Below are 25,632 nucleotides of genomic sequence, written 5' to 3' on the forward strand. Positions count from 1 at the left end.
ACACAAAGACAGCTAGTGAATTTTAAATCAAGAGTTTATTTTTCCATTTCATGAAGCGATTTCCAATTCCCTGTTAATGGAACAGCAATTAAATGACAATTATGGTATCAACTGCATGAATAACAAAATACTACAAAATTCAAAACGTCTTTTTCAAGAAATAGGAAATAAATAGAATCTAAATGACAAATAGAAAGAACAGGATTTTCATTCTTGTATAAAGCTTGTTTAGTGGAATGAAAAAAAAAAAGCTATCATTTAAATAAGACTCAGATGGATGAGGGAAACAATGACCAAAAGGATGAATACATGAAATAAACAGATTATGAACATGAACATTTTCCTTTTCCCCCCAAAACTCGACACATTAGGATGGAACTTAATCGCTCTGTTCTTAACAATTGATACTCAACTCAAAAAAGCCTTTCTTTTTTGGGCTCTGATTAATTACAGATGCCAAATGTTTTCAGCATCCATCTGATAAGCCAAGTATGATAACTGGACACCTGATAAAGATGTTTGGTCTTAATAAGTAATAAATGGCCCCCAATAAATAGTAGCTGGTTAGACTCAGGACACAAGAGTCATATTAAAGGATAAAGGCAGGAAAAAAACAACATTCCCTGCCATACAGGCACAGCAATAAAAATAAAGCAGTTACATTGAAAACATTTTTAAAAATCCCCAACGTAATTTTGAAAGTAATGATTCAGCGTGAGTGTGAGCGTTCCAAAACCCCAACCCCCTAAAAAAGGGAATGCAATGTGAGCACATGCTATGGAACTTGTATGACCAGTTTTCAATACTCATGGTATAGCTGGGATACTCAAATAAAAGATCTTCAAAAATGCAATGCGATGACAAGGAAGTGTTCCGGGTAAGATAATAAAAAGGATTGTTGTTGTTGTTGTTGTTGTTGTTTTTTTGGACGGTCACATCATTTGGACTGGGGAAATTTGAATAAATTACAATGAACGGCATGCGAAAATATTAACTGACTTTGTGACTTGATAAAACTTTTTTTTTTGAGTACCAAACAAATAAACATAAAATACCTGAACATAAGAATGTGTATTTTACCCCAAGCACAAATGAAAAAATTATAAATTCCTTCCTTTCTGGGATATTTACTTTTTCAACCTGCTTTGACTTTGACTGAAATTTTTAACTAAATATTTAGTGGTGATGTTTTTAAGGCCTAACAAATATATTTTAAAGCATGTGGCATTATGTGGTTAAAAACTTAAGCCTTTGATAGACAATTGCAATGCTTTTGGGCTGTTTTAACTATATTTCTTTAGGGAAAGTGTCCCAATAGAAGCACCAGATAAGGTCTCCACTGTCTTTCATAGGTCAGTCAAATGGATAGTCCTGCTAAATTCATGCGGTTGAGCCAATGTTTTTGTCTCGCCCGGTTGGGCTGATTAAGCAAACGTGGCATTTCCGTTTGGTATCGCTAGTAATACAAAAATTACACAAATAACCTTTAAAAAGCAACTAATTAAAAGAAAAACTCAAAATTGTATTAACATTTGAGGCTAAAATTAATATATATAAGTATGTGCATTTTTAACTTATTTAAAAAAAATAAATAACAAAAATAAAAACTGAAAGTACAATGCAAAACCAGTGACACAAGGGGAAGGCTGAAGTTGGTCATAAGCACATCATTTGCCATTTTTTAAGACTGAATTAAAATTTTCTCCCTCTGTCTGTCCCTAGCTTTTCCCAGCATTCATTTATCTGTGATTGTCCTGGTCCAGCTCTAGCTTTTACAGAGCATCTAAAAGGACAAAGGAAAAAAAAAAAGGATTCTAAAAAGTTTTGGGAGGAAACGCAACGAATGAAAAGATTCTTAAAGGAACACAAACTTGACATCAAAATTTTGAAGCCAAATGCATTGACATATTTCTTCCCATCTTCCTGTTTTTTCCCTTCACCGTGTCCTTTTAGTGGCTCCGTAACTGTTCCTTCGTACTTCTCTGTTTTGCACTCTGAGCATAAAATTCATTCTACAATAGATCCGTACACTGCTTCTGTACATCATCTGCTTTTCTGTCTGTCTCTGACTCACACACACACACACACACACACACACAGACTCACATCCACACTCCTTGCTTCTATTCCCAGAAGATATTGGTTATGTCCGAGTCCAGGCTGAAGATCCAGACCAGCAATGGGGCAGAGATGAGCACAAATGACCAGGAAACACCCCTAAATGCCTGCTGAAATTTGCCAATCACCCCCCTGGCCACATTACCGTCCTCCTCCAGCAACTCGTTGCCAGGCTCAATGTAGTTTCTGGCCAAGAACTTTAGGGCTTCATCCATCAAAATAACAGGCAGAGACATCTTCAGAACAGTCACCCACTGAGGCCAAGATAATGGTCTGATCTGAAATATGAACTACAGAGACAAACAGTCACAGACATGGCTTTAACTTACAGGAATAGTTTTGTCATCATTTACAACCTTACACTAATATACATTCCAAACCGTCTGACTTTCTATCTTCTGTGGAGCCTAACAATTGACATCAATGGTTTGTATGATCAACTTAGGCTTACAATGTTTTTGGGAAATGCAGCCCAGTTTGATTTGTGAACAAATCATTCAGGTTTTTGAGAGCTGAAGCATTGAATTAGAACTCAAAAGAATTTTTTTTTTTTTTTCACAAATATGATGTCTGCTCTCATTATCAACACAAGGAGTGATAGGGCAGATGTCAAGATTTTTAATAAATAGCATCTTAAATGTATGATACATACAGCATTTAAGATACTTTCATGGTGCCTTTTACCCTTTTTGAAGCTTGATGGCACAAGTCTTAAAGAAGTAGTTCACTTTTAAAAAACTTTTGCTGATAATTTACTCACCCACATGTCTTTCAAGATGTCCACGTCATTCTTTCTTCGGTCGAAAAGAAATTAAGGTTTTTGATGAAAACATTCCAGGATTTTCTCCATATAATGGACTTCAATGGGAACCAAACGGTTCAAGGTCCAAAAGACAGTTTTAGTGCAAACTGCAAACTGTTCAAAGGGCTTTAAATGCTTTCAGACGACGAATAAGGGTCTGATCAAGCGAAACGATCGCTCATTTAAAAAAAAATTACAAAGTTTAAGTTTTACAAGCTCAAATTGTCGCCTTGCTCTGTTCTGTGTGACTCTCCTGTTCGAACTCGTTCATCAGAATGAACAAATCTTTTCCAGAGTCAACTCATTCATTTAATTAGTTGAATGAACCAAACGACACGAAAAAAGATTTGTTCATTTTGATGAACGAGTTCGAACGGGAGAGTCACACAGAACAGAGCAAGGCGACAATTTGAGCTTGTAAAACTTAAACTTTGTAATTTATTTATTAAATGAACGACCGTTTCACTTGATAAGACCCTTATTCATCGTCTGGAATCGTTTAAAGCCCTTTGAACAGTTTGCACTGAAACTCTCATTTGGACCTTGAACCGTTTGGTTCCCATTGAAGTCCATTATATGGAGAAAAATCCTGGAATGTTTTCATCAAAAACCTCAATTTCTTTTTGACTGAAGAAAGAAAGACATGGATATTTTGGATGACATGGAGGTGAGTAAATTATCAGCAAAAGTTTTTTTTTTTAAAAGTGAACTACTCCTTTAATTCACTTTAACATGACGTTAAGATTGTCTTCAAAAGAAGAAAAAAATAGAAGAAAAAAATAGAAGAAAAAAAAATTATCACATTTTGTGTCCCACCAAAGAAAGAAAGTCATACAGATTTTTGGAAATACATTGTTCAAAAGTTTATGGTCCGTAAGACTTGTTCAAAGAATTTAATACTAAAAGTGATGGTAAATTCATAATTTTACAAAAGACTTCTTTTTAAATTTATATTTCTCAAAGAATCCTGAGAAAAGATAATAATTGTTTTTACTTGAGCACCAAATCAGAATCTTAGACTGATTTCTAAAGGATCATGTGATAGTGACGACTGGAGTAATGATGCTGAAAATACAGCTTTGCCATCACATCTTTAAATATATTAAAATATTTTTTAATTGTAACAAGAGTTCACAATATATAACTGTTTTACTGTATTTGTGTTTTACTGTATTTGTATGAATACTGTTGTATTTATGATCAAATAAACACAGTGTTGGTGAGAAAAATAGACCTCTTTTAAAAACCGAACAGAGCCCAAATTTTGTACGGAAGTTTAAAATTACACAATTTGAAATTTTCATTCTTAAAGATGACATAATTTCCTTAACATTGCATTATTCTATTGAGTAAGTCACAAATATTACTGAAATAAGTCTGAGGGGGGTTATGATTTATTGTATTGTCATTTATTATAGCTGTAATTTCTCAGGGAAGCCTTTCATCATCAGTGAAATAAGCAGCATTTCCAACATTTCCAAGATTCTTTAGGCAACCACTTTTAGTGTGGTTTACTGACAGACAGGCATACACAAGTCCAACCTATTAAACTCTCACATTTCTCTTTAATTATCCCCAGGGCAGGCATTTTTCTGAGATATTTCGTCATCATCTTTTAAAATCTCTGACACACAGAATCTTACTTACAGGAAGAGGGTCCACATATAAAATGAGAAAGTGTAGGGCCATGGAGAGACAGATGGCTCCCACCAGCCAGGGGTTTGACCACGGTGGCATCTTGAGTAGAGACTGGTTTTCGGACAAACTGAAACACACATACACACAAAGACAATAAGAGCAGTCCATGCTTCCCCTGTCTTAAAAACTAACATAGGTATTTTCAGTCTGCCCTTTTCAGTATTATTACTGTTCAGAAAGATAGTATAATATTACTTCAAAGTATAAATCACAAATAAAATGAACACAGTAAAATGGCATCATTTTAATGAAATAAAGAGAAAATCGAATTAAATGGTATATTTGCATTAAGAATATTTTAGCATAATAGTTGGTATAGTTTTAAGATAAGATATGAATGTTCTATTCTCCCCATAAAAACATCCATTAGTGGATTTAGGTCATGACAGAATTTCTTAAAAATCACTTACCTGTTGAGGGCATTGCACATCTCTATAGTGACCAGCACAGACAGTGCCATAGTCATGGGGTATGGAGACTCGAACACGGAGCACTGCACTCCTGCAAACTCAGCATGACCTTCACTGCACTGCAGATAGTGAGACTATAGAAAAAACAACAGAGAGAAGATGTATTTAGAGAACTGGCTCACTTCATGATATTTTATCCTTAATATCCTTATCCTCTGACCCGAATCCCTAAAATTATAATTATTCATTTATTTCACTTATTCATATATATATATATATATATATATATATATATATATATATATATATGTGTGTGTGTGTGTGTGTGTGTGTTTATAATTTTTCTATTTTTAATGCAATAGTTTTGGAGGCATTTAGTTATTTTATTATTTACCTCTAAATTACTAGATTTTATCAATACTTCTCAAAAAGTCTCACGTTGGGTGTCTCTGCCGACCTCTTGTGGAGAAACAATAATATAACATGTTTTTACTGAATTAACTGAATTCCGAATTAACTGTTCCACTGGGTCCTATAGTCATTTACTTCTGTTTCTTTCTTTAGTTTGCATTCAAGTATATATTAGACATTATAAAATCACTTTTTGGTAAAGTTTTGGCATTTTTAGTTTAAATTTTGAGAATTTTTTTTGTATTTAGTTTTAGTATTTTGTATTTAGTATTTTGTATTTAGAGAATTAGTTGTATTTATACTGAAGTGTCAGATTTTATAATAATTCAAGATAGTAAGGTGGACAGCAGGGGAAAAAACGAACAAAAAACAAGTAAAACTTTGAAGAATATTTATTTGAAAATGCAACTTTATTCTCGATATTTAATGAGTTTCTTCTCAAGATTGTATTTAGACTTTTTTCCTTGAAATTTAACAAGTTTTTTTTTCGAAACACGACTTTATTCTCGATATTTAATGAGTTTATTCTCAAGATTGTATTATGACTTTTTTTCTTGAAATTTAACACGTTTTTTTTTTCGAAACACAACAACTTTATTCTCGATATTTAATGAGTTTATTCTCAAGATTGTATTATGACTTTTTTTCTTGAAATTTAACACGTTTTTTTTTTTCGAAACACAACAACTTTATTCTCGATATTTAATGAGTTTATTCTCAAGATTGTATTACAAATTTTTTTCTTGAAATTTAACAAGGTTTTTTCGGAACACGACTTTATTCTCGATATTTAATGAGTTTATTCTCAAGATTGTATTACGATTTTTTTCTTGAAATTTAACACGGTTTTTTTTCAAAACACAACGACTTTATTCTCGATATTTAATGAGTTTATTCTCAAGATTGTATTTCGACTTTTTTCTCTAAATTTAACGAGTTTTTTTCTTGAAACACAACGACTTTATTCTCGACATTTAATGAGTTTATTCTCAAGATTGTATTACGACTTTTTTTCTTGAAATTTAGCGATTTTTTTTTCAAAACACAATGACTTTATTCTCGATATTTAATGAGTTTATTCTCAAGATTGTATGTCGACTTTTTTCTCTAAATTTAACAAGTTTTTTTCTTGAAACACAAATTTATTCTCTATATATGATTAGTTTATTCTCAAGATTGCATTTCGACTTTTTTCTCAAAATTTCTCGAGTTTAATCTCGCATTATAATGACTTTAATCTGATGAGATGGTTTTATTTTTTTCTTATTGCTTGGCCCTAATCCTCTTCTGTACCCAAGGTCTTGGACCACTCCAATGAACAATTTTTCAAATTAAATTAAAAGGAAATGAAAGCGAGGAGAAGTTTACATCAAGTTTACAGGAGTCCTTTTCAAAGAGGTACTCTTCAAAGAGAAACTGCAGTGTGTGATTTTGTTTTGGGGATTTTATTTTTTATTACCAGTTGGTAGTAGTTGAGCTTTGGTCCATCATGAGCGGCCATGAACCACCAGGCAGCAGCTCCAACTGTTGCTGCCCCTACATAACCTGAGAAACAGAGAGAGAGATAAAGACATTGAAATGCAATTTAACCAATTAACATTTTCAGTCAATTCATTGATTCTTAAACTTTAATTCATGGTAACCATCTAAAAGAGAGTGTGTGAAATTTCATACATAGATTGTTGTAATTTAGCCTCTTGACAGTTCTCTCGATTCTCGAGTAATGTTTACTAGAGCTAGGTTGACAATATTGATTAAACGATTTTAAATCGATCTTCATATTGTCGAAGTGACATCGATTCTTAAATTCTACCTCCCATCCAATAAGTCTTTCGTATTCTGCTTTATCATGAAATTCCAACATTAAATATTGTTTTGACGCTCTTTAATGTGGCGTGACTTCAATGTTTAGCGTCATTTAATGTTTATATTTCAAGAAAAATTGGAGAAGATTAATAAATAATTCAAACGTTTATATAAAAAACTGACTTGTATGAAATTGAAATATATAAACTAGTTTTTTATTTGAATGTTGATTATCTAGAAATAAATAGCAATTGAATTTGGACTAATCAAAAGACTGGATCAATCCTTCATTTTAATGGCATTAATTTATATACAGTAATGACAAGGAAGTGACATTTGTGTAAATGACTCACAGCCAATAATGAGGTATCTGCAGAAGAGCCAACCAGAAATGAGTGGTTCTTTAGGGGAGCGTGGGGGACGTGACATGATATCCAGGTCAGGGGGGTTGAAGCCAAGAGCAGTAGCTGGGAAGCCATCCGTCACCAGATTGACCCACAGCAACTGGACTGGGATCAAAGCCTCAGGCATTCCCAAAGCAGCTGTGAGGAAAATACTGGGAGAAAGATACAATGTTTAAGGTGTGGTCACCTTTATAAAACCTTTATAGTCAAGGTTTGTTTACATTTAACCATCTTAATCAAAACTCTTTAACACTGTAAACTGTGCAAAGTTATTAAGTATAAATGTTAGACATAACTTCTCAATTACACTGAAGCGAACAATATTATTACTTTATCAACTCACTGAATCAATGGTGGTTTGATGAAACCTGCGAACTGACAATCCTACCTAACGTACGGAACAGCAGGCTATATTAATAACCTTATCATAAAATGTGTTGTTGCAAATTGTTATTTTATATTTAACATGCACTGGACGGACGTCTTTGACCATCGTGCTGCATTTCACTGCTTTTTCAATGAGTTTTTAAAATAGCGTGCCAAGAAGTTCAACTTTTAAAAACACAAACTTGAGAGACATTTTGCTGCACTGCATCTCACAAATTTAAAAGCAAAAAAAGTGCTCCATGTTCATTCGGCTTATTACAGTTGGTTCTGTGTGAACACCCAGCCTAAACGCTAATCTACGAAACACGGTGCAGCGCAAACGGCTTTTTATCACGGACAGACAGACTTCAGTGGTAGACTGATTGAATCAGAGAGAATGCCACAAAACATCATTACTTTCTCTTTTAATTGCGGAAAGAACTAACATGGCAATTGAATTCATATTGAATGTCAGGGTATGCATACTCTGAGTAGAGGCAGGGACGCCACTGGTCACATTTTCAGTTGTTCGACAAATTTTTGTGTGCGAAATCAAGAAGTTTCAATAGGAATCTGCACAATTAAGAATTTAACATGAGGGCGATTTGCCCTCTCAGATTTCGCAATGGGTTCAAGTTGGTCATGTGAAGTTTGTTTGGAGTTCATTTCAGGATTTAGAACAACTTGCAAAAGCAAACTTTCTGGAATAATTCACTCCGGCTGATAAACTCCTCCACCATTGGTCCTTGGCGATTATGTAATAGGTGTGGCTCTAAGGCTCTGCCTTCTTAGATGTTTTACCCTGGTCGAGTTTTCTCGACAAGATGCGGCACTGAATAAAATGGCCGATTTTGTTAAATTGGGTGTCAAATTTCGTTCGACCTCCCCTCCACTGAATGGCAGACATGTCATACTTTATCCCCGACTCAAAAAAAAGTAATGTTTCTATACAAAATGTTCGAGTTAGAGCGCATTGAATCAGTGCGATCAAAAGCAGAGCTAGTGTGAGAGTGAGCCATTTTATCAGACCCTTTTCGTGATCGCGGTGACAGTCTTGTGGTGGAGACTTTGCCTATTATCACAGGGTATGTTGGACGAGGGTCGAAGTATTCCTAGTACAGTTAGGGGGCAACTTGAAGGCAGGGTGTGGAGTCGCAATAGTGTGCATACTCGGCACGCGTGCGAGGCAGATCTGGCCGCTCGTATCATCTAACTAATGATCTGTGCCTTGCCGTCGCGAGTGATCTTTGAACTAAACCGGTCTTGTCTACTTGTGTTTGTGTGTCATATGTATACCATTTATTAGTAGTGATTTACACAGTTTGTTTACTACGTATTATATATGTGAGCATACAGTATTGTGCAATATAGCATACAGAAGGTGATGGACATTTTGGGGGAAAGAAGTGCTGTATTTTATCATTTAAACCTGACTTTTCATGAAAATTCTATATTGCTGCCACTATATGACATCATAATATGCAAATTAGATGGAAAAATGTAATCCCTACATAAACTTTGGGTCATCCTTGATATTTATCTACTTTACAGAAAGTCTCTATCTGTTTTCACTTTTAAGATATAGCCTTTTGAAATTAAGATGTCAAAAGCGAACATTTTAGGAAAAAACCTCTGGTGCCTAAAGGGTTAAATCTTCTCAGGTTTATTTATCTTATTCGATCCGTCTTATTGAATCAGACGTCCACAAGTAAAAACGCGGCTTTAGTGGAAAATGAAGTTGTAATTCTAATTGAAAGACACATTGACACCGTTTTTTCATGTTTAATACTATATAGCTGCTTGCTTTAAAGCATTTTGTTGTATAAACGCCACTCTCAGGAGCTTGAGCAGCCCCAGGATGTTCGCTAACATCATAACATTGGCATAACAAAGGCATTTCAAACTTCTTTTTAACACCAAGCGAAGAAGGAAAAAGAACTCAGCCGTGAGTATATCACGACATTACGAGTAAGTGTGATATATAAGAGTCTGTATTTCTGTCTGAACTTACCAGACTACCTCTCCAATGTTAGAAGAAATAAGGTAACGGATGAACTGTTTCATGTTGTTGTAAATGGCTCGACCCTCCTCCACTGCGGCCACGATGGTTGAAAAGTTATCGTCGGCCAAGATCATCTCTGAAGCAGATTTAGCCACGGCCGTGCCTGAGCCCATAGCAATGCCAATCTCAGCCTTTTTCAAAGCAGGGGCGTCATTTACACCATCACCAGTCTGGACAGAAAAATCAAGTGTGAGGGTTCATTCGAGTTTTTTGCACTTTTGCAGTCAAACATAGCTAGAAAAACGTACCATAGCTGTGATATCGCTTAGGCTTTGCAAATATTCTACAATGCGGCTCTTGTGCGTTGGCTCGACGCGGGCGAAACAGCGGGCAGTGCGGCAGGCCTCTCGCTGCAGGTGGGTAGGCAGCTCATCAAACTCACGTCCTGTGAGGCCGCTGCCATACGGCCCACTTTCTGCCTCCTCTTCCTCCTGCTCAGTGATGATGCCCACTCGACGACAAATAGACAGGGCGGTGGCCTTATTGTCGCCTACACAAATCAACACAGGAAGAAGACCTTAAATTGACTTTCTTTAAATATGCATATTTGTTTATTCTTACTGGAGCTGGGTAGAGTTAGATAATAGACAGTCTTGTATTTGGCCTTATATTTGTCACTGAGCTTGCGCTTTGAGATATTCATATGAAACGATTCCATATGAATCAAGCAGCTTATTCCAAGTCTTTTGAAGAGATACTTATCACTTTAGATAGCAGATAATTTAGATCTTAATTAAAACAGATTTAATTTAGGCTTTTATTTACATCTAAACATATTTATTTACACATTTATTAACACATTCATTTACATCACATACGATAAACAGCTCAAACAGCTCTTGTTCTAGCACATGATTTACTATTTACTATTTTTACTATTTATGATGCATGCATGATGTTACACATGGATATGTGATGTGCTCTATTGGTGTATGTGTTTGAATAAAAGCCTAATTTATATCTGTTCATCATATGAAGTGATCGTATCTCTTCACAAGACTTAAATTGCTCGATTCATATGGATTCATTTTACAATCTGAATCTTCTGAGTTTTGGTTACCTGGACCTTCAATGTAGGGACAGAAATCCTTTAGGTTTCTTAATAAAAATACCTTAATTTGTGGTTTGGAAGATCAATCAAAGTTGGAAAAAGTTTGTAACAACATGAGGGCGAGTAAATAATGACAGAATTTTCATTTTTGGGGGAACTATCCCTTTAAAATCACCTCAGCATATGTGTTTAACCCACCTGTGATCATAATGACCCGTATGCCGGCCTGTCTGCACATACGCACTGCACTCAGGACTTCCTTCCTTGGTGGATCTAACATTCCCACACACCCCACGAATGTCAAGTCCGACTGAGAGATGCAAAAGGAAGAAGTGTTAGTTATGGCACTAAAATACGCATTTTAAAAGCTTTTATGTCAATTAAAGGGGACCTTTTTTGCCCTATTTTTACAAGATGTAAAATAAGTCTCAAGTGTCCCCAGAATGTGTCTGTAAAAATTCAGCTCATAATACCCCACAAATAATTTATTAAACCATGTTGTAAATGAATATTGTTCAATAGAAGGAAAAACATTCAGTTTTTTGCCCATGTATCTTTAAATGCAAACAGCGTTTGACAGCTTGTGCATCGGATACTCTGCCAAAAACTAAAACATCTGTTTGGTTTTGATTATCATCTCTATCGCGGTCATGCTCACGAGACATGGCAGTTCTTCATCATCATGGAATTTTATTATCTATATGTGTTTATCAGTCTTTTTTCAGAGTATTGACCGATACCGATCTGATATCAGCACAGTTTTTTTTTTAAATCAAGTATAATTTCTATAACTCTGTGTGTTGAACTGATAATCACTCTTTTGTGTGTTAAACACAATCTACTAAATACAGACAACTTCATTATAAAGAAAAAACATAATCTATGAAAAACATGCTATTATAAACTAGATTAGTAGATAATTCAGCAGTAAAAGTTACTCTAGAAAAATCATGAGTGCACAATAATTGTATAAAACCTGAACATTTAGTGAAAAAAAACAATATTTAGTGGGGAACAAAAAAGAGACAATAAGTGTAGCACTAAATCTGTTAAACTGGTACATTCCTGAACGGCTCATTTTGAGACAGTGTCTCAGATTTATGGGGACAATAACAAATGGAGTGAATGGATTTTTTTCCACAATAGGGTAGCTGTGTACACACACTGCAGACACATAAATATGTTCAAAAACAATGCAAAAGGGAATTTTGCATAATTTAGGAATTCACAAACTTATTCCCATGATTTTGAATCAGTGCTCCACAAACTTTGCTCACCTCATAGTCTATGAAGCCAGCAGAGTTCTCCAAGTTCAGGGTTCGAGGGTCAGGGGGTGAATCCCTGGTTGCCATGGCGAGGCAGCGTAGTGTATCACGTCCCGAGCCCCACTCTCTTACTGTGCTTAAGAGCTGCTCTCTGAGGTCAGAGGTCAGTGGCACCCGTGCTCCACCTCCAACCCGTATCCAGCGGCAACGCTCCAGTACACTCTCTGGTGCCCCCTTTGAGGTCAGGACAAAGAGATAAAATGCATGAAAATTTGTAGATTTGTAGATGCTTGGAGAGTGGGGATAAATTTCAAGAATCGAGAAGCATTTAATATTCAGAATGGAATATGGGAAGGGAATATGAAGAGTTCAGATGCAAAAGCCTCTAAATGCCATTAGAAATTTTCTTCTTTAATGATGATTTTTATCAAACTTGTATATTTAAGTTCAGTAATTTCACTTAAATGACAATTAACAGGTAATTATCATTGTCATTTAAGTGAAATCACTGAACTTAAATATACAAGCTTGATAAAAATCATCATTCTAGAAGAAAATTTCAAATGGCATTTAGAGGCTTTTGCATCTAACAATGCAAATTGTTGCAAATGCAATTGTCTTTTCAACAAACAATCCTGAAAAAAAAAAACATAAATCATGGTTTCCACAAAAATATTAAATGGCACAACTGTTTTCAACCTTTATAATAATAATTATACATAGAGATATAAATAATTGATTATATATCATTAATATATATACATATATAAACGATTAATCACATCCAAAATAAAAGTTTGTGTTTACATAATACATGTGTGTGTACATATGTGTGAATTAATACAAAATAATTATGCACAGTACACACGCAAACTTTTAGTTTGAATTTACTGTATATATATAAATGACATTGTTTACATTCCTAAAGATTCCCATCCCTAATTTTGTGCCAACGTGTCATTTTAAAAGGAAGGATGAAAGCCAGACCTTGACAAACATCTTGGCACCTGAAGCAGAGCGAGTGAGTTTGTTTGGAGAGCAGAAAACAGACATGGACTTCCTGTCTCGAGAAAACTCCAGAGTCAGCTCTTTCCTCATTAACTGCTTTATGACCTGAGAGAGAGAGAGAGAAATAGACTCGCTACCTTTAGTGACTGTCATTTTTTAAAACCACTGATATATATAACATATATAATAACCACAGCCAACGTATTACTATATGAGCAACTCACTGAACAGCAGGCAGTGGCTCTTTCAGCAGGTGTGAGGCCCTTCAGGTCTGTGTCGAACACGTTCATCTTCTCCACCAGACAACAGAGTGCCGTCTCAGTTGCTTCTCCCACTTTCTCAAACACCCCTTTACTCTGTGTTTTTCAGAGAGATGGAGGAAACACAGAGAAAATGAAGTCTCTACAGCTTCATGATAACATAGAAAGAGTAAATACATGTGCATATGTACCTCATTGTAATCCAGCGAAGAGTCGTTACACAGGGCACAGATAGAGGCCATTTCCACGAGCCCTTCATACTGACTACAGCGTATCGGCACACCGTCCTTATACCTGAAACAGAGAGAAGAGAGTAGAAGGAATTGGAGGAGGAATGCAGGAGAAAATAAAGGGTAAAGTGAGAGAAAGAGATGCGAGTCTAGTGAAAGACATCATAAGCAAACCGCAGGTTAGTTCAGAAGAGATTCTTGGGAGAAGTGTGTGTACGTGAGTGTAATTAGATGTGAAATAAACTCACACTTCTCCTTCAGGGGCGTAAGTAGATCCAGTTATTGTAAACTCGTTCAGTAAACACCTCTCACCTGCGACCATGTCCACAATAGACATCTGCACGAAGACAAACACACATGCACAGCCATGCATGCACACACACACACACACACAATTAGTAAGGTTTTAAAACATCATTCCATGGTATTAATCTCCTAGCTAACATTAAAAATAAAAAATCCCACAATGCATTTGTTAGAATCACAGTGGATGCAAGTCTCTCTCACCCTGCAGACAGACATCTGGTTGGTGGTAAGAGTGCCCGTTTTGTCAGAGCAGATGACAGAGGTGCAGCCAAGTGTCTCTACAGATGGGAGTGAACGGACTATAGCGTTTTTGCGGGCCATGCGGCGTGTGCCAAGTGCCAGGCACGTGGTGATGACAGCAGGAAGACCTTTGGGAAAGAACGAAAGACGTCAGCGAGTAAGTTATGAGAAATGATAGAGGAGTGGATCATAGAGGGGGTAAAATTTACGATTATACAATGAGATATTCAACAATATTTCTATAAATCTTCTCTGAATTTTTCATGAAACAATCAGTTTTATTTAGATTTAAATTTCAAGACTTTAATCAGAGATGGGTTAGTTTTCTGGATTATTTGGAAAACAAGTAGATGAATGGTCTGTTATACTGGTCACATAATGTGGTAAAGCTCATGAAGGCAAGGAATATGTAGGATTAATTTTTATTAAACTCACAGGATATACTCAGTGGAAAACACCTTATACATCTATGATAACGGACAAATGATCTCCAAGGACTATGTGTACTAAACATAGACTGTGAAAAAAGATGGACAAAGCCCCTTCACTCTCACTGAAGCTGCCAAAGTCCTAATATGGTGTTGACATCATGTGCAGATTTGGGATCTGATTATGCTCAGTACAGTGAGTGTGAAGTAAAGCCGCAAAATATAAGGTCCCACCCTCACTCCCGCAGAAACGGTTACTACAAAGTTTACTGCAGAGCAACTCATTGTGTCAGTGTGAAATAAACAGTTATAAAGAATTTTTTTTTGAAAGAATCGTTATGATCAACTTAGCCCAGGGCATTACTGACAGATTGGGAAGATAGGTGCTGTAAATATGAGAAAAATCCTAAAAAAATTATTTTATGTTCAAATTTTGAATCCCAAATTTTTAATGTGCTCTCAGACTTCTGGACCTCAACATATAGCTTGATGACAAGCGTTCCTGAGCAAAGAAGATTTCAATAGAGGGAAAGAAAAAGGTTAAGATTTGCAGACCCTCAGGGATGGCGGCCACAGCCAGAGCGACGGCGATCTTAAAGTAGTACACAGCTCCACGCAGCCAGCTGCCTCCGTGCACTGGGTCACTGAAGTGACCGATGTTAATGCCCCACACCGCCACACAGATCACTGTGATCACCTTTAGACAGAGAGCGACAGAAAGAAAGAATGATAATGAAACTGGATAATGCTGACCAGAGTGAATGCTGACTGTTACGTAGCGGCTGAGAGGGTCTGTCAATGAAATTAACCTGCTTTAATTCTCCTGTAAATGTAAATTATTGTTCATTTATTTATCACAGAGGCTTTTTGTAGTGGAATACTAGACGTTAGATTAGATTACCCTAATTCTGTTTGACATTGGGCAAAGTACAAGTACACAGCCAATAAAGTGCAGTTATAAGTGCAGTGTCCTAGAAGAGGATAGACTATGTGGTTTATGTGATCTAATGGTTGTTGAGGATGAATGGCATTTTTTGTTTTTTTGTCCTTTATATCACGAATTAAGAGTGAGTTTGTTTGAGAGGATTCAATGTAAAAAGCCTGATATGTTTTGGATGACGGATGGGGATATGTTGAATTGGCTCTTTGAAAATGAAATCTATAGTTTGGCTAGATATGTGGATAAGGCGTGGAAACTTAGGCAAAGAAATTTATATCCTGATATAATTTGACGTTGTCGTGTTTTGTTTTTGTTTTTTGTTTTTTGTTTGTTTATATTGAGAAAATTATGGTAATGTGCCTTGTATGTACCTTTTGTGTTGGTGATCTTCTTGTGTCTTTTTTTTGTATGATGGTCATCTTGTGTTTGGTGTATGTTTTATGTAATTAGTGTCTTCTAAGCCCATTTGGGCTGGGCATGTAAGTGCAAGACAATTAAATAAAAAAAAAAATAAAAATAACTAACTATATATTATTCAAATAATGGTGTATGTTCAAATGGTGTGAGGTATAGATAGCAAGAGATCAGTTCAATGCAAATTACAAATTAAAAAAAAAAAAAAAAAAAATCCATGTCAAATACTTGAAATCCTGCCAAACTATTTTTAAAAAGTCATATGCAACATGCAAGAATACTATGTGGCATATTTCAGAAATAAATATAATTATTTTGTACTTGTAATCACATTTTGTGTTAAAGGGATAGTTCACTTTGAAATTAATTTTTGATATGTTTTAGCTTACCTCAAGGGCATCCAAGATGTAGGTGTCTTTGTTTCTGCATTAATTCCAATTTTGATATTTTTAGGTCAAACTGTTCTTGTATATGGGGTCCACCTCAAAGAGCATGCACAGAGAAGTCCAAATTAAACATGATTTAATGACTTGTAAATGTAAGTACAAATTGATGGCCTAAGACACGAAACGAGCGGTTTGTGTGAGAAAACTAACAGTATTTATATCGTTTTTACCTCTTGTAATCACAGTCACGTCTAAGTACTCTGAGGGCGAGGACGCTTCAGTCTGCGCAAGCGCCAGAAAGCCCTGGAAGCGATCTCTTGCGCATGTACGTCACTAATTGTTTAAACAGAGATTTCAGAAGTGTTACCCTTCACTGTGAAGATCTAAACATATTTAGATATACAGAAAATTGCAATGGAAGACGATTTCGATTTATCAACAGACAACATAGATTTTTTTTCCCAACCGCGCAAGAGATCACTTCCGGCGCTTTCCGGTGCTTGCGCAGAACGAAGCGCCCGTGCCTTCAGATCACTTGGACGTGGCTGTGGTTACAAGAGTAAAAACGATATAAATACAGTTCGTTTTCTCACACAAACCGCTCGTTTCGTGTCTTAGGCCATCAATGTGTGCTTACATTTACGAGTCATTAAATCATGTTTAATTTGGACTTATCTGTGGATGCTCTTCGATGTATATATACCTCCCCATATACCTCCATTATATGACTGACAGACAAGAACAGTTTGACCTAAAAATATCAAAATTGAAAATACTGTGGAAACAAAGACACCTTCATCTTGGATGCCCTTGAGGTAAGCTAAAACATATCAAAAATTAATTTCAAAATGAACTATCCCTTTAAGATGTAACTTGGCAGTTAAATTCAATAATAAATCAAGAAAAAAATATGTTTAAAATCCTACTAGTTTCATTCATCATCAGATTCGAAATGGAGAATCATGTCAAGCACATTGCTCAGCTCTATACTGCACATTTTGCAAATGCAATAGGGTATTGTATATGTATGCACACAAGAAATGTCCATAATGTGCACAGAAAACAGACAAGGCAGTTACTCACCAAAGAAATGGATTAAAAAAGAGAGAGAAAAAAAAAGAAGAAAGAGTGCCCTACCTTAGAGAGTTGCTCTCCAAACTGGTCTAGTTTCTGCTGCAGAGGGGTTCTCTCTGGATCGGTGGCTGCCATCTCATCTCTGATCTTCCCAATCTCTGTGTGTACACCTGTAGCCACCACCACACCAATCGCTCGCCCTGCCGCAATATTCGTCCCCTACATGAACACATTTAAATGATTATATTTACATTATTTCCAGTATTGAATTTAAGATCACCTACAATTAACCAGGTCCCAAAATAAACACTCCTCAAGTGCCAAATTGCCTTTGGCAAATGAATAAAACATAGTTATTAGCCAGCTAGAAAGGAATCGTGACATTATACATGATTTAAATGGCAATTTATACGTAGATGATAGTTTCATATACATCAAACAATTACAAATGGTGTACTAAAGAGAATTATCTTTTTACCTCAACTTTTACTTCAGTTGGAAATATAATATCTTAACTGGCAATATCCTGGGAACATATTGCAGGCAATTTTTGTAGCAGATGGCATTTCTCATGACATATATGAATGACACAATGGCAAAACAAATTATTGTTAGTTCGTTGTAGGAACAAATCTCTATATTTCAAATAAACAAAATAAAGTTTCATAGTGGGCAAGAAAAATGTATAGCTGGTACTTTAACACACCCACCAATGGCAGCTGAGGCAAAAAAGGTCATTTTGTGATATTTAAAGCCATTTTATTTATTGCTTTACTTGATAGAGGCTCCATGTCACGGTTTATATTCCTGCCCTTAGATGGCCAGACATCCATTAGACCAGGAGTTCTCAACTCTGGCCCTTGAGGTCAGTTTCCAGCAGTGTCTAGCTCCAACCTTCATCGAACTCACCTGTCTGTAGGTTTCTAGTAATCCTTAAGACTTAACTCTGCAGGGAAGTGGCCTCGAGGGCCAGAGTTGAGAAACCCTGCATTAGACTTTACTTTCTCAGCAGGAAAAAAGTAATGGATGCTTTAGTGTGTGCGTGTGCATCTGTGGGGGGTGGAGTCTTTGAGGCTGGTACTCTCTGGTCATTATCCATCTAAGAGCTCAAAGTCTGTGTGATATGATGACTCAGTCCATAGCCATGTGGGAGCAAACTATATGAGTGATGTTTTATTCAACACACAGGCTCGCCACTGCCGGACATAATCCACTAAACAAACAACAATACACTTTCACATCTTGTGGTGTTTTATCTCATGCCTAATCATGTCAAGTGACAAAAAACAAAACCTGAAATTCATAAGGAGCAGCCACAGGTGACACAACATTATCACTCCAGAAAATCTTACAGAAAAGAGCATGTTTTTCTTATCCTGGTTGACGGCACGGGGGTCAGGCACTGGGTCTGTGTGTTTTATTACGGATACAGACTCCCCTGTCAGGATGGACTGGTCCACTCTCAAAGTAGTAGAGCGTATGGAGGTCAGTCGGATATCTGCTGGGACTTTATCACCAACTGGAGAAAAGGAATGGCAAAAAAGGAAAAAAGAGGTCATCATGTCATTTTTGTCAAGGATGTAATGTGAATAAGAACAATTTAAGATGTAACAAGCATAAAAGATGTGCATATTTATTTTACATAAACGCAACCAATGAGAAATCAACACTAATGCTTAGAAAATGTATAAAAACACAAGTTGATGAATTAAAATACTGTATATTTAGTTATATTTAGCAACAGATAGACCTTAAGATATCGCTTTTTCATCTTTAATCATCTTTCCTTGGTATGTTATACAATACTATAATTAAATATTTCCGTTTTTCCTAGCTTTTTTGGTGTCACAGATTGGAAAATGTTGCAATAATACTTAATAAGGTAAGATAAGGTAACAGCTTTTTTAAAAACAGCATCAAAAATATATTTGGAATATTTATCTATTATTTAATGGGCAGTGTTGTGTGAATTATATACAAAACTTGTGTATAAAAGGCACCATTTTTGCATCATTAATAAATGTCTACTATTTAGGAAAGTTGATATTCTTGTGATGTTGCCATATGTCAATCACAAGGCCTAAATGCTGGGAATTCAGAAAGAAATGTATTATAATTTAATATATAATTTTGCTACAGTGGGGCTTTGAGGTTTGAACTACAATACTGCTGATTAGCCTCATATTTTACAATCTACAGTTGTGGTCAGAATTAATGACACCCCTGGTAAATATGATCAAAAATGGCAGTAAAAAATAAATAGGCATTAGTTATCCTTTTTATCTTTCATTCAAAAAAATGCGCAAAAATCTAACCTTTTATTGAAGTAAAATAATTGAAAGTCGCGGGTAAATCAAATTATGAAATAAATGCTTGCTTTTCTCCACAATTACTGGCACCCTTTAAATAAATACTTTTTGCAACCTCCTTTTGCCAAGATAACAGCTCTGAGTTTTCTCCTATAATGCCTGATGAGTTTGGAGAACAACTGACAAGAGATCAGATATATTTATTTAGGCTTTCTGGTCCCCAAGACTTAAGTAATATCTGCAATATCTTGGAGAGTCTTTGGCCACTCAAACTTTCCTCCTCACCGTGCATTAAGACAATATAGACATGTGTCCTCTTCCTGGCAGATTCGTTACATCTTTAGTTGATTGGAACTTCTAGATTATTGCCCTGATGGTCCAAATGGGGATTTTCAACACTTTAGCTACTTGCTTACAGCCACTTTCTATTTTGTGACGCTCAAAAATCTTTTGATGCACATCAGAACTATATTCTTTGGTTTTACTCATTGTGATGGATGATTAAGGGAATTTTGCCTTTGTGCTTCCTCATATTTGAACTCCTGTGAAACAAGAAGTCATAGCTAGACAATTTTATGTTCAGGGTCACCCTGGCGTGCTAAAAATGGAAATATTAAAGGGAATATACTTCAGAGATATTTTACTTGTAAAAAATTCTAGGGGAGCCAATAATTGTGAATAATTTCTTAATGTGATCCCCCCCCCCTCCCCCCCTCCCTCTCTTTAATTCAGTTACTTCAATCAAAGGTTAGATTTTTGCACATTTTTTGAATGAAAGATCAAAAGGATAAACAATACAGATTTTTTTTTATACAGCCATTTCTGATCATATTTATTTACCAAGGGTGTCATTAATTCTGACCACAACTGTATCTTTAGAAACCAATGTCAGCCAAGATACAGATCGACACACAAAAGGACCTCAACCTTCCTAGGACCTAAACGATTTTAAATCCCTGCGACCCTACATTGGATAAGCGCTTTGGAGAATGGATGGATTGATGTTTTGAAATCCCAGATTTTCAATGGGATCTCAGACTTTTGACCATCCCTGTGCATGTACATTTATTTAAATGAATAATAGATTTACTTTGAAGTAACCAAATCATAATTACAAATGTAGCTCAAAAGGAGAGCCAAATTAGGTTGATTGCCAATTAGCAACAAGCATCAGCTATAAATGGGGTCAGACAAGTAGGACTTTGATCATGTGAGTTTTCAAAGCAAACGAGTTCCAAAGACATCCCGACTGCAGGTGCATCAGTTAAACAGAACGCAATTTAAACAGTCTGCAAAGATAACATTCGCAAATAGATCTGTGAAAACGCCACTGATGGAAAAGGAACAGTCACAGCTCACCAACAATAATGGTAGGACTGCTCTAACAGCACAACTGGCTTTTAAAGCCCAAGCACGTTTAAAAAAATTTAAACAGTATTTGATCAACACAAACCTTATAAACATGGAATTGGTGGCAGTGCTTTCGATTAGAAACTGTTTTATTAATGCACAAGGGACCTATAACAATTTGAACCCTTGATTAATGAAAAAAGTTCAACAATCTGATGAGTAATTTTTCATAAAGTTGAGGGAAACCCATATTCTTGGGCAGCAATCTCACGGGAGTCGTTACTTCAGATTATCACTCTGCATGGATTTTGGAAAGAATCAAACTTTGCCAAAAATGTATTTGACAATCCTTTGCTTAACTGTGGGAACAGACTGCTATTTTCTTGAGAAACATCCTTACTACATGTCTGCATCTGTCTGCAGCAGACTATTCTAGGCAGTTTTGATTGGCTTATACAATCAAAACAGCCATCTCTATTCAGCAACGTCCTATAATTATCTCCAGACATATCCTTTGAGAGTGGACCTCTATTTTTTTTTTTTCTTTTTCTCGGAAACACTGCCACCATTTTATTTTTGACAACTCCAGCCTTGTGAGAATCTAATTAGTTGCACACATATTATAAAATGCAACTAGGACATGAATTAAATACATCAGTGTAAAGATGTACAAACTACAGAAACCTAATCATTAAATGCATTTTATTGTGGCACAAAAAAAGAGATGTAGAAATCTAATTGTCATTCTTACCAGCCACCTCCACAATGTCTCCAGGCACAATGTCCCTGGCTTTGACTCTCTGTACACTCTTCCTGTCCTGTCTGTACACCTTTCCCATCTCCGGCTCATACTGTTTAAGGGCTTCGATGGCATTTTCTGCATTACGCTCCTACAACGCACAGAAACATACACACACACAATGAGACATGATTTCTAGTACAACAGAACGAAATTACTGCTTTATACATAGGTTAAAATATTTCAAGCTACATTATATTCATGTTTTTTAAAACATATTTCACAGGCAATACCTGCCACACTCCTACAATGGCATTGGCAATAAGAATGAGGAGGATGACAAATGGCTCTACGAAGGCTGTGATGGTTCCTTCACCTTCCTCAAACCAGGCCAGAGTCTGTAAGAGAGAAAATGTGATGCAAAATATGGTCAGATCAAACGTTTGTCAATGCTTTGGTAACAATATAATGTAAATGTTTTTAATTTCTCATTTGTGTGGGTAGAAAAGCTTACCATGCAAAATTTCGACCAGATTCACAAAAGATGCATAGACATACATTTTAACATAATTCAAATTATTCTAAATTAAGCTTTGAGTTGGTTTTAAATTTTAGCTTAAATTTAGTTTAACACACAATTAAAGATGATTTATGCATGACAATGTTTGTATGCAGGTAAAGCACAAATATGGGTCACACTTTACATAATATAAGTGTCTTTAACTACTACGTTCTTACATAATAAAAAAAGAATTGTTCATATAGGTACACTTTTGCTGCTGCTATTGACAATGTATACATATGAATATATACAGTAAGTATATATATATATTCTTTGATTACTTGCTGTAGCTAGAGATTTATAGCATTTTCAGTTGTTTATTAAGCTTGTCCTATTGTCCTTTGCCAGCACTATTCTTGATTACAGTATAAGAGTATACTTACAAAGGAAATACAGGCCGCAAGAAGGAGAATCCGAACAAGCAGATCTTCAAACTGCTCCAGAACAAGTTCCCATAGTGACTTGCCTGTAAACACACGCACAAACAAAGATTAGACAGACTTACGGCAATCACAAAGGTTCAAGATCCCTTTCCATTAAAGGACAAGTTCAGTATTTTACACTTGAAATAGAAAGGTTAAGATTGAAATTTGGACACATGCTGCTGGCCGAGTGTTTACTGATATGCTCACACAAAATCACTGCAAAAGATGCTTTCCAACAGGTTTTATCATAGTTTTTGTCCAAGTCAAGTCAATGGAGTCATACAAAAACTACGATAAAACCCGTTGGAAAGCATCTATTTCATCAGAAACTATCTTAAAACAGGGTGTAAAATACTGAACTTGTCATTTAAGTCAGGGGTTCTCAACTCCAGTCCTCGCGACCCACTGCTCTGCATATTGTGTATGTCTCCCTTACTTAACACACCTGATTCAGATCCTCAGCTCGTTAAGATAGACTCTACGGCTATCCTAACGAGCTGAGGATCTGAATCAGCTGTGTTAAATAAGGGAAACATACACAATATGCAGAGCAGTGGGTCGCGAGAACTGGAGTTGAGAACCCCTGATTTAAGTGACAAATAACTCTCAGAAAATGTGTAACACGTAACCAATAGAAACCCTTTACAAAAACAACATCTCTAAGAAACATTCAATCAAGATCTATTCAGCTACAAAGAGAGTGCAAACCTCATCCAAACTCCTCAAGGGAATCCAATAATAACTCTAATTAACTACACAACCAGCATCCCCCATGCAACAAAGAATATGATGAAAGATCTGCTAATAATTACGCAAACCCAAGGGAAGAGCTCACCTTCTTCTGCAGGTAACTCTGTGGCATAGGTTACAGCAAAATAAAACAAAAATGGGCAGAAGAAAAAACAGATATAAGGTTAAATGGGTAGAAGTATGAGGTTAAATGTCATCATGATAGTACGTCTTGTTCATATTGCAAAAACACTTGTATTTTTGCAAGTACCATTGGAGCCCCATCTTTCCCTGCTTTTCCTTAATTGCTCAGAGCTCAGTCCTGTTGTCTCATTGACACCGAAGTATCCCAGTACCTCCTCAACCGTCTTTGTATGGGCATTGTCCATCCCTGCAAGAGAAGAATATATCTTTAAGATGCTTTTAAAGGGCCAGCACCATCAAATTACATTTTTGTCATAATTTACTCAACCTCATGTATGTTGTTACCACATCAAGTATGACTCACTTTCTTGTGTGAAAAACAAAAGTGTGAGATAGATGTCTCGGTCACCTTTCGGTCAAAATACGCAAAGTGAATGGTGACTGAGTCTTACTATCTAACATCTTCTACAAGGTTGGGCCAACATGATGGTTAAATAATGACTCCCTTTCATTTTCGAGAAATAGAGGGAGCTTTCAATATTCACAAAAACAGTATCCTAACGTAAAAGTAATGTAAGCTAAAATCTGTTTGCACGTGTTGTTTATCGTTGTCTGAAAAAAAGGAACCAGGGGTAACAAGTAAATTATGCATAATTAAGTAACTTACCCTAAATGAAACCCTGTAAGTACATGTTGTTAATTAATAGTATTCAGTACTTATTTGTATTATTACACTGTAACAGGCACACCCTAAAATAACCATTTTCATGTACGTTAACTGTATTGAAACTAGTGCGCACCTGTTACCTGCAAGTTCGGCTGTTATGATGACTTTTGAAGAAAACATTTCAAAATAGATATATTTAAGAGCACTGTGACAAAATGTTTCAGAAAACAATTCACACATTATTATGTATGAAACACCAGAGACTAAATGTTTCAGCTGCGTAGTTCATTTGCTGCCCTAGTAGTGCTGACGTTATATGACGATGCAAATGTGAATAACAGAGACTCATTAAAAGCTGTGAATCGTTTATCTTGCTGTCAAGTTTGGCTTTTAGCTGACTGAACAAAATCCGCGCACACATCAGATTCCCTCTAAATGACTGATGAAGCCGTTACAGTGATCGATATTCCCTCAATCTATTGTATTATCAGACACAACACCTTAACGTTACTCACCAACAGGTTAACTTTAATTTAGTCCTCTGCAAAACCAACAACTTCCGATATACTAAACCGTTATACTTGACCGCAACAAGAGAATATCCCAGTGATGATAACCCAATGCGGTGAGGTATTGTAGATCTATTTGCTGTTGAAATCCAGTATGACAGAGGCAGAATGATGGCACTGCAGCGCTGCTCAAGGCAAATGATGGATTTCTGCTATGCGTTTTCCTTCTGATTTCAGCATGATCCGGAAAATAATTTAAGAAAATCCACTCCGAGATGAATAATTGACTTCTTAAGTGGATTTTACGACGCTGTCGGTACTTGTTTAATATGCCGGTAGTATTTAAAATGGCAAAGCCGATGCTATAATCCGCGATACCGCCTAGCTATAACCGTCGCTTTAACGTATTTAATACTAGGTCACTCAGCGACATTATTACCGTAGGTGCTTCCAGACCGAGACATCGACGGGCAGCGCTGCAGCCAATGAGCGACCAAAACATCGTCCTGACGGCTGGAC

The 25,632-nt window shown here is 36.1% G+C and overlaps 1 protein-coding gene across 2 annotated transcripts; it reads right to left on the reverse strand.

Annotated features, from left to right (window-relative positions):
* Window positions 1–16: 16 nt before the first annotated feature.
* On the reverse strand, window positions 17–25,621 carry LOC120491817 (sarcoplasmic/endoplasmic reticulum calcium ATPase 2). 2 transcript variants are annotated; one of them, XM_089132094.1, is made up of 23 exons: window positions 25,553–25,621; window positions 24,065–24,184; window positions 23,900–23,917; window positions 23,023–23,105; window positions 22,371–22,475; window positions 22,090–22,228; window positions 19,032–19,198; window positions 17,743–17,898; window positions 15,421–15,562; window positions 14,399–14,565; window positions 14,140–14,228; window positions 13,853–13,955; window positions 13,626–13,757; window positions 13,381–13,506; window positions 12,406–12,627; window positions 11,327–11,438; window positions 10,326–10,567; window positions 10,027–10,247; window positions 7,599–7,801; window positions 6,899–6,984; window positions 5,029–5,162; window positions 4,568–4,685; window positions 17–2,408 (listed from the first exon to the last, which is right to left on the reverse strand). In XM_089132094.1, the coding sequence occupies exons 1-23, from the start codon at window positions 25,575–25,577 to the stop codon at window positions 2,124–2,126; spliced, it is 3,195 nt and encodes a 1,064-aa protein (XP_088988220.1). In that variant the 5' UTR covers window positions 25,578–25,621; the 3' UTR covers window positions 17–2,123. The 2 variants fall into 2 exon arrangements, with proteins under 2 accessions (XP_088988220.1, XP_039545737.2); XM_039689803.2 differs by having other exon boundaries at window positions 25,120–25,593.
* Window positions 25,622–25,632: the final 11 nt, after the last annotated feature.

Source organism: Pimephales promelas, chromosome 6 (assembly GCF_988280905.1).
Source record: "Pimephales promelas chromosome 6, fPimPro1.hap1.1, whole genome shotgun sequence".
Classification (NCBI taxonomy): Eukaryota; Metazoa; Chordata; class Actinopteri; order Cypriniformes; family Leuciscidae; genus Pimephales; species Pimephales promelas.